Below are 10,651 nucleotides of genomic sequence, written 5' to 3' on the forward strand. Positions count from 1 at the left end.
AGGTGGGTATTCCATGACCTCCTTCCTCTCCCAATCCATTCCACTTGCATAAAACTCATTTCAGCTCTCATTTAACATAGAAAATCATGAGCAACCCTATGATGCAGCAGTCATGTTTCTCTGTGGCTTACACATTTGAGTAATAGCAGCACCATACGCAGCTCTCCTAACTTCCTTCTATTATTGCAGGTACTTGCCAAAGAAAAAGTCTCTATTCACTACTGACAGGCATTCTATTCAAACACCTTCTCTTTAAAAAGGAGCGCATATCCTTTGAGAGAGCATTTCCATCTGGCATTTATCCCGCATTTCATGTTAAAATTAGTTTTTTCAGGGTGACAGCACTCAGTGGCAAAATTCTCAGTAGTTCCTCTTGTCAGGGAGAACACATCTGTATCTGAGATCCTGGCAAGAGATTTAAAAAGGAGCTAAGTACAAGTACGGATGGTTATAGGTGTGGGCATTACTGCGGAAAAAAAGGAAACAAAAGAGGTTGTTGCAAAAAGCAATGCACAAGAGTAGTGCCAGAAGACAATTTATCTATTTGAAATTGTGAGAGGCATGGGGGAAAAGTACAGGTACCTCCTTCTTACAATAACTTAATATAAGAAAATACTTGCAATCAATTTCACTTAGTAATTAACGATATAAACCCACCTTAACATCTCAGAATTTTACATAGAAAACAATAGCAAAAACAGAATCAGTTCTCATCTCTTCAAAATACCATCGCTAGCAGATGTCAGCAGGCCTATTTTGTGTAAATGTTTGCAGTGTTGATGTCCAGCAATCATAGCGTGAAAGTACATTTTATGAGGTATTTCTAACACATCAGAGACAATTCAGAAAAGGAAAGCAACAACTTTATTATGAACCTGCAGTGATTTGATGATGAATGTTGATAGCTTTGCACTACAAGGGGCAATCAAGCTTCAGATTTCTGGACAAAAGGGAAGCACTGCTGAGGCCAGGAACCCATTTCCTCACTCTCAATTTACATCTGTCCAAAGGTAGGTACGTGAAAGGATTTTTCTTGATGTCAAATACCTGATCTGACATCTCTGAAAACACTTAATCTTGACAGCAGCTACCCACGACACCGAGGAACACAAAAAGTGCTCGTTCTGAGAAAGCAGCCTTTGCAACACACAAAAAGGACTGGGTCCAGCAAATGGACAGGATGAAACCTGCCAACTTCCAAACTGTACAGCAGCACGAATTACTGGACACAGTTCTGCACAATTCCTTTATAGAGCTATCGGTTTCCTTAGCCGACAACTTAACATGCCCACTTTTCCTAAAAGCCCTAAAGCACCAGCCAATTTTATGCAGAGCTGTATTGCCATAATTAAAAATAAGCAAATGCGAGAGTGTTGCTAGAAGTGTAAGTAATTAAACACGTACGCAGACAAGAGCGCGCAAGTTACAGGGCAGGATTCCTTAGGATGAAACTGGATTTTGATCTTTCTGCAGCCTCCAGATAATACTGATCACAGGGCTAAATGGGAAGTGACAGAAACCTCAAAAATAGGAGGACACGTCAGTGAATACAGACACGACAAAATTACAGTGTTTTGAGATGTTAGCCTCACATCCTTGCTCTGCTACAAACCTGATCTGCAACAAAGAGCTGCTGCTCTTGGGATCCGTCTAACAAGCAACACAGAAAAACTTAAATCCCAGCTTCATTTCCCTAATGAACCTGACCTAAAGAAGAGTTAATCCTCTTCCTAGCCAGAAGCAAAAGCCCCATACATCCACTGGTTCTTGAGAGAGAAGTGACAGAACACAGGAGTGGGGGTTGTCAAAGTCTCAACATGTGGCAGGACAGAAATCCCCGCTGGCTCCCAAGTTTTAAAAGTAATAGGAAAGATTTCCAGAACTATTTAGAATAGAAATCCCATCTACACATCCAGCACACTCCAAGGTCAAAAGTTGAGATCTAACTCCTTTTTTAATAAGAATATCATAACTCTTAAAAAAAAAAATCCGCAAGAAACAACCCTGGATGTTCTCACTAGAATGAATTTTAAATGCAGCGAGAGCATCACAATCAAATCTCTGCAGTGGCCAGGTCAAGAGAGCGGATGCACTCGAAAATCATTTGATGTATTTCGGCTGCGATCCTCGACAATACCAAAAATCCAGCATTACACGAAGAAAACAGCCCCCGGCTCCTCAACCCACCGCCGGCTAGGCCCAACACAGTGTCAGGACGCCGAAAAAAATGCCCTCTGCTTTGATTTGCTATACTTGATGTCTTCCCACAGGAACTGGTCTCTTCCTCCTCGTTCTATTTCCTGTACACAGAACAAGCCCATTGTCACCGGGCGAGCCCCCCCGCGCACACACACAGGGCCCAGCCAGCCCTACACAGCCGGGGAGGGCAGGTGCTGAGCTCCGGGCAGCCCCCGGGGACCCGAGGAGCCCCAGGACGGTGAGGCCGGAGGAGATCCTCTGCTCCGGGCAGCCCCAGCACTGCCGTGAGGCACCAGGGCCAGGAGAGAAGCTGGGCACACAGCACCCCAGCCCCACACACAGCAACCCAACCCCATCCCAACCCCACACACAGCACCCCAACACACCCAGAGCACCCCAATGCCACACACACAAACACCCCAGCCCCACACACACGTTAACAGCACCCCAAACACACAGCACACCCCAGCCCCACACACAGCACTGCCACCCTCCACACATAGGGCACCCCAACCCTCCCCCCACAGCACCCCAGCCCTACACCACACCCCACACACACACACACACACACAGAGCACCCCACACACAGGATCCTTCCTCACAGAGGATCCCCTTGCAAACACAGGATCCCTCCTCATGTACAGATCCCCTCACACACACACGCAGACACAAACACAGGATCCCTTCACACGCAGGGATCCCCCCCCCACACAGGATCGCTCCTCACACACAAATCGCCTCACACACAGGATCCCCCCCCCCTCACACAGATCTCCTCACACACACAGATCCCCTCACACATACCGGATCCCCCCCCTCACAGCGGATCCCCTCACACACACAGATCCCCCCCCCCTCACAGATCTCCCCTCACAGATCCCTCCTCACACAGATCCCCTCACACATACAGGATCCCCCCCCCCCCCCAGATCCCCTCACATCAGATCTCCCCTCACAGATCCCCTCACACCGATCCCCTCACAGATCTCCCCTCACACCCCCCATCACCCCCCCCCCCCCGCGGCCCGCAGCGCGGCCCGGCGCCTCACCAGGAGTAGGTCTGCTCCGCCATGGCTGCGGCAGGCCGGCCGGCCCCGGGCTCCTCCTCCTCCTCCTCCTCCTCCTCCTCCTCCTGGCCGCCCGCAGGCTCCGGGGCTCAGCGGCGGCCCCGCTGCGGCTGGCGGCCCAACATGGCGGCGGCTGTGAGGAGCGAGGGAGGGGAGCGGGGGGGGGGGTCCCCGCCCGGGCGGGGAGGGCGATGGCGGCGGGAGGAGGAGGAGGACGCTCAGCAGCCGCGCCGCGGGGCCGCGCTGAGGAGCCGCCGGGGCCTCATGGCCGGCGGGGAGGCGGCGGCGGCGGCGGGGAGGGGCGGGACGGGGACGGGCGAGGCGTGAGGGGAAGGAGGAGGAGGGGGGGGAGAGGCTGAAGGGAGGGGGGGGGGGCCGGGCCGGGCCTCGCCGCGAACCCGCGCTCGCGCACGGCGGGGGCGGGGCCGCGCGGCGTCACGTGCCCACAACACGCTCACGTGCCGCCGCCTCCCTCGGGCAGCGCGCATGCGTGCGGCAGGGCGAGGGGGCGCTGCTTGGCGGGCCCGGCCGCACCGACACCGGGCGGGCGGGCGGATTTTGGGGGGGGGGGTCCCGCAGGGTCGGGGTGAGGGACGGTGAGGGTCCGGGTGTCCCCCTTGCGGTGGGGGTGCCGGGGGAGCCTGGTTCGTCCGGGCTGTGTCAGCTGCCGAGCAGCGAAAGCTGTGCCGGGACGGTAACAGCCTGGGTTCGCTCCCCCGGGGGCACCGGGATCGGGGCCCTGCCCCCGGCCCGTCCCGTCCCGGGCCTCCCCGTGCGCGGGGCTGGGCTCGGGGCCGCTGGGTGCGGGGCGGCCTCGCTCCCTGCTCCTAGCGGCGGGGGAGGGAGGCGAGCCGAGATTAGCTCGCAGCTGGAGGTGAGGGAACCGCACGAAATAGGAGAACGCCCAGGTCTGGTAAAAATAGGTGGTTGGGGTTGGTGGGGGTTTTTTTTCGAGGTATGTAGAAATTCTGTGCCTTAATATAACTCCGCAAGAATCTACAGAAAAACGAATGGGCGTTAGGACAGCCTCCTTGCACCTACAGGTGCGTCACGGCTCCAAAATGGCCTCTGGAGCCCACCTGGGCTTATTTTTATTAGTGGTGGATAGATTATATGATTTAATTCTGCTCACCTGGGTTATTCTCTTAAATGGGGGTTAAAAAAAACAAACAGCTTAGGTTTGTGTGTAGTCATGAGACAGGATTAAAAGCTGAGAACAAATAATTTCTTCTCAGTTCTGTGTAATCCTGGGTGGCTCACTTCTCTGCTAGCTTGGTTTCCTCATCAGTAAAGAAACACAGCGTGCTCCAGCCACCTGAAGTGTAGGGGCACTGTCAATGGAAGATGCTGCATGGGCAGATGCAGAGTTACTGGTGGAGGGAAGGCCAGGGATTCTTGTGCTTAACTTTAAACAAGTGTTTAGTAAGAAGCTTCAAAAGCTTCTACACTGTGCATGCATTGAAAACATGGTGAAGAGTTGCACTGGAGATGAAAGGAAGTCAAAGGAAGTAATCTTCTCTCCCCTTTATTTTCTGGAGTCTTACAAGTGATTCACAGCTTCGGGGTGTTGTCACACCTCAACATACAAATCCTCTGCACTTTTCATATTCCTTGTGGACAGGAATGACCTTAGAGCTCCCGACGCTTAGAAAAATCTGCTTGGGAATTGGATTTATCAACCAGGTGGTGTGAATAATCAAAGCATCATGACTGACTGGCTTAGTGGGATTCCTGCTGGGGTCAGTCATGGCTGCGATGTGTTGGGGAAGGATTAGGCAGCAACACTAACATCTCTCACCCAGCTCAGGCAAGGCTACCTTGCAAAAAATTCTCCTCTGACCATATATCTCCCAATTTGCACCCCATACACAGTACTTGTGCTTATCTCAGTAAGATTTAAAGCTTTGGTGGATAGGATATAAACAGAGAGGAGCGAGTCATGCATAAAACCTTGAGCTGTAGGGTACATAGCCTAGTTGATCAGTTTGTGTAGAAATTAGGGTTTTCCCTGTTTAAAATTAAAAAACGTTCAGACTAGTGATAGGACTTGCACAATGGAGAAGTCCTCTTGCTTTCTCCTTCCTTATCACAGCAGAAGAATCTACAGTAACAACTAGAAAACTGACAAATAATTTGGAATCTTCACTCTGTTGTGGTGCTATCCCAGTATCTGGGATGTGTGTTTATACTACCCTTTTCAATGGTTCTGATACAATAAATGCAAGAGAGAAGACTTTCTGAATCAATGCAGGCAAAGATAAATCAATGTTTCAATGTTGTCTTGATACTAAATATCCTTTTTTAGTTTTTTTCTGAGACAATGTAAAAGACACTATCTATAAAACAATATCCCTGCTTTGTGCCCTTACTGAAATAGCTTCCAGTTTATCAGTTTTGCAAAACTTGCAACACATTAATTTGACAAAAGTGATTCTTAGTTGATGAGCATTGAAGTATATATTTTTTTCTAGCATCTCAGACTTTGTGTGTAAATTACTAAATGGTTTTGCAAGGTTGCTCCATCATGTTACACTGGTCAGATGAATTCACAGGAGAAACTTATTCCTCCTCGCAGACTCAACATCTGCCCTCACACCAAAAGGGAGCACAGCTTGCATTCTGCAGGTAGCTTTTCCAGCATCTCTTTTGTGTATATTTTCTTTGGACCTACAAGGGAGCTTTACTCTGAATTTCAGTGACAATTTACTCCGGCATTACAAAGCCCTTCCAAAATAGCTGTTCTTTCTGGTGTCTTTGATGCAGACTGATGCACTACCTAGACCTGTCAAAGTATTTCAAAACTAGCAGTAAACAAATATTGTATTTTTTTATGTAGTTCCCAGAACACAGACAGGCAAGTATGGTAGAGAATCAGATGAAAGTACTGACTACAAAGAGTCTTCATCTCCAAAGAGCTTAAATGTCATTAGATGACATTTGGCTAACCATGTCTTGATGCCTTTATAATGGAGGTGGGAAGAAAACCAGAGCAAATTCATCATGTAGATTCACTTCACCTTTCAGGAAAGGACATGACAGCTAGAGTTGTTAATGCAGCTTGGTTTTAGGAGGAGCAAATGGCATGGAAACAACTAGGGAGTGCAAAAATCAAGAGATCCAGTTTTGACAGTATAGCTCACAGCTATTCTGGGCTGTTCTGCTTGTAAGATCCTTATGGGATTCCCCTTGTTGAGAAAATAATTAAAATGTGCACTGACCAGTTATGTGATAGGATTCTCTTCACTACCACCTAGTGGGAAACTCCTTCATTAACTGAACTCCAGAGCTGTTCCTGTTCTCCAACTCATCCTCACCCTGATGATAGAAACAGTGTATAAGCGAAGGGGAAATGGAGTGATGAATGAGAATGACACAGTCCTATTTCTCCATACCAGAACAGGAATAGAGAGAAAGAGACAGCCAGCCTATACTTTAAACCCATTATGTCCTATGGCATTATTACACCACACCTTCCAGCTCTGCAGCCAGTTAGTTCAGTTCTTAATAGCTGTTACACCTTAGCCTAAGTCTCACTGAAGCTCCTAAAACTTAACGAGCACAATCTTTGGTGATACAGAGGAAAACATGAATTCTTCTGAACGAAACTGCAACCTGCAAACAGTGGTAAGGAGAAACTTGTGAACCTATTCCTGTGTCTCAGTCGAAAGATAGCCTCCATCTCTGGGTTCTGAAGATTTTGGTGGTTCTAATTCAAAAGTAAGAAAGGAGGCACAAAAAAAACCCACACACAACTCTCCTCTGAAAATCACATTTTCAGTTACATTATCACATATTTACAAGAGACTACTCAATTAAAGCATAAAATGGATATATATTTGGAACATTAAAAGCATGTATTCAAGTAAGTTCTTTCCCACTGAGATACTCAGGGTTTGCACAAACAGCTGGAATCCAACCCTATGAAAACAATATATAAATGACAATTACCTTGGATTTTTCAGAGTCATGTGCCAAGCTCCCAGGGCACAAATAATTGGTTTTGTTATTTGCATAACACTCTTTTCCCCAAGCACAGAAATAGGGGTGAACATATAACAACTCAGATATCACAGAGGTGAGGATGTTAATGTCATTCAGGCCAATAAAGCATTTAGCGATCTCAGCAGGAAGAATAGTAAAATGGAAAATAAATAAACTATTAAGAGAACCGCTTCTGTGTTTCTTTTGCCAATGGCAATTTTACCACCCTTTTCATAGAACTCTGCAGGCTCCCTTTACTAGCACTTATATCATAAAAATATTTGGATTTCTTTCTTTCTTTCCCAATGTGCTCCTTGAAATCACATGAGGCTGGCTTTATCCTAGCATATTACTGTATTGTTCATGATGTACACTTAATGATAGATATAATTCAATAAATGGAAACAAAGGTAATAGATACATTGATTTGAGAATTCAGGCTTTAGGAGTCTTATCTGCTTTCCATTCTGTTCACCAGACTCTACAATCTGTTACTTTGGTAATAAGTGTAATAAGTAGAATACAGACCAGTAAATCTAAAATAAGAATAACTTTCCTGTTTTCTACCTATTTATGCTTTCATGCAGTAGTTATCAGTGTTAAATAATCCACTTTATTACATGTAGTGGAGAAAGGATTACATTGGGACAGTTAATTGAGACAGACTATTAGACATCAATAAAAACTGGAGGAACCATGGACATCCTTGCCTCAAATGGCAACAAATGCCTACCTAGGAAGGATGTTGGAGAATGTCAGGAGCCCAGCTTTATGAAATGGCTGTCATACAGTGTTATCTGACTGCCTGCTACTTCAGGAGAAATGAAGAAAATAACAGCAGAAAAATGCAAAGTTGTATTAAAGTGCACAGAAAACAAGGCAAAGTATTCAAGTGTGTTTAAACAATCTTTATTAAACTTGCCATTAAAATAAAATAGAAATCAGTCTTCCTGTGATTATTTACTGATCTATTTTTGCAATCCAAATCCAAACCGATTTGATAATAAAACATTTTTTGTGAGCCTGCTGTTAATCTGGCCAGTTTAGCATTGTAAAGCTGCTTGTGCCTTGTCACTGAAGCACTGAATTTGAGGGAGTTCAGCAACCATATTAGTTACATCTAGGGAAAACCAAGCAATTTTGCAGAAAAACAAAAACAGATACTGTAAACAAGAGAAGAATAAGCAGCATCATTCAGTGTTTTCAAACTTCAAAAACTTGCCCTATCACAATTACAAAGATCATGTTAGTCTGGGTAAATTAAGAATCAAGTAATGGCCCAGCAAATTGTTTTGCCATACCCATTTTCATTTATTACCAGTGCTTAGTATATGTTGATTTCCTTAATTGCAACAATCTCCTTTTCTTTCAAATACTCATTCTCAAGGCAAAATCTGTGAGGTACAATTTAGTTACAAGAGTATTATGGATTATGGCACCCTACTATTTAGCTCCTGCTCTCCTACTAGAACTATAATTTAGTTGGTTAAAGCATTGCACCGCATTGCAGCCTCCACCCTTGACCTCTGCTGTCCTTATTACCTCAGAACAGTATATTGTGGCACTCGTAATAATCTGAGAAAAAACGATATTGCAATCTTTATTGTCCATGTCTAAAATAGGAGTAATTCACAGCAGCAGCCTCCTGTCTACTTCCCAAGTGTTCAGTCTGATTGCTAGCCATTTGTAATGTTTAAGAAACACTAAAAAGGTCACTAGTTTTCCTGCGCTGAAGAACCTGAAATACTTAATGGAGTCCTGAACCATTAATTAGCAGGGTCTGGCAGGTTACAGTGGATATAGAGGTGATGCTGTAGAAGCTGAAAGAAAGTTTCTTTCTTTCATGTTTTGTTAATTGTCTAGGCTACTACAGTTTAAAGCGGGCAACTCTAATAGACCAAGGGAAAAAGCACTTCAGGTGAAAGCAATAGAGTATTTACCTCCTCCTCAGTATTTGAAAGGTTTCCATTTTCAGCTCACAGTTCTCCACATGGCAGCCGGCTGTAGCATTCAATGAGGTCCTAACATACAAACAGATGTTCATTTCTGTTTCTAAAGTCTTCAAATTTCACCAGTTTCAAAACAGGCTATTTTAAAACCCCCTGCAACTGAAGGTCCCCAGGGCAAGCAGAAGCAACAGGGAAAGGGCTTTTGGATGCATAAAGAATCCTCGAAACCACACAACACAGACAATTTGTTGCTGTGTTTTCTTCTCTTCACGGTTTCCCTTGACAAAGACTGCCGTTTTTGCCTGAAGTTTAGGTTGTTTGGCCCTCTCATTCCTCCCCAAGCATGCAAGAGACAGACTTACAGAAAACAGATTGGACAATCTTTTAAATAACAACAGTGATATTTTCCATCTTAGTTTAGGTAAAAGAAATCACCATGCCACAGAAAAACAGAAGTAACCTAGTATGACAGAATCTTCTGTCACATATGGTAGTAGGCCCACAATCTGTTATCCCCATTTGCAAAGTTCTTAAATTATAAGGATGTATTGTGAATAAAATATATATCACAGTTGGATACTATAATTACAGTTTGCAATTACTGTTACTGACCAGCATTGGCATGTCTACTGGAAGAGAAAAATGAGCACAATTGAAATCACAAGTAAAATGCATATAAATTGTATCAAAACAGTGATAGGACGATCCCAAAGAACTCACCGCTCCTTAAATGCTCTTGCAGTATAACAATAAACAAACCTTTAGAAACCAAAGATGTATTTATATATTAATATTCACAAGAAAGTTTCTTACATTAAGTATTTTTACATGGATTCCAAATGGTTACTTCTTTTTTGCCTCAGTCTTCTGCAGCCATCTGAACTTGTCTCAGGTCACTGCTGCAAGGGGAGCTGGTGGTACCCTGGGCGTAGATGCCATCTGAAACAAAAGCTAACAGTTAACAAGTCCTGGTGGAAAGGATCAACCCAGCAGTCCAACTGCAGTTTGCCATGCAGAAGAAGGGATCCAGTCTGAAAAAGAGCTTTATCCTTCAGCTGCTGACTTCAGCATTTTGTCACTGCAGCCCGGAGAGCATGGCTAATGCTGCCCACAAAGGGAAATCGGAGCCAAGGTCACCTTGCAGCATTGTCTCAGGACACCAGTGAGTTTTGGAACTAGTGAGTTTTGAAACTGGGCTCCCCTTAGCTTGGGTTTGATGGGAGCGTGTAAAGAGACAAGTAGTTGCCCCTAGGAAACCACCGTTAAAACATCGGTTTTAAATCCTCTTGATCACGTAAGAAGGAATCACTTGCACAAGATGCTCATGCACGATCGAGTCCACACCATGATATTTCCTAATTTAGCCACACGAAGCAGATAGAGTCATTTATATATTTTCAGAGCAGAGAAGACCTTTGTCATAATGACTCCCCGAGAACTGCACTAAGTAATTCC

General features: G+C 45.3%; 1 protein-coding gene across 2 annotated transcripts in view; it reads right to left on the bottom strand.

Annotated features, from left to right (window-relative positions):
• SPPL3 (signal peptide peptidase like 3) overlaps nt 1-3,543 on the bottom strand; it is a 57,640-nt gene extending 54,097 nt beyond the window's left edge. For both annotated transcript variants that reach the window (XM_032199018.1, XM_032199017.1), the window contains exon 1: nt 3,249-3,543. In XM_032199018.1, the coding sequence (XP_032054909.1) occupies nt 3,249-3,271 (23 nt within the window). In that variant the 5' untranslated portion in view covers nt 3,272-3,543. The remainder of the gene's footprint in view (nt 1-3,248) is intronic.
• Nucleotides 3,544-10,651: the final 7,108 nt, after the last annotated feature.

Source organism: Aythya fuligula, chromosome 17 (genome assembly GCF_009819795.1).
Source record: "Aythya fuligula isolate bAytFul2 chromosome 17, bAytFul2.pri, whole genome shotgun sequence".
Lineage (NCBI taxonomy): Eukaryota > Metazoa > Chordata > Aves > Anseriformes > Anatidae > Aythya > Aythya fuligula.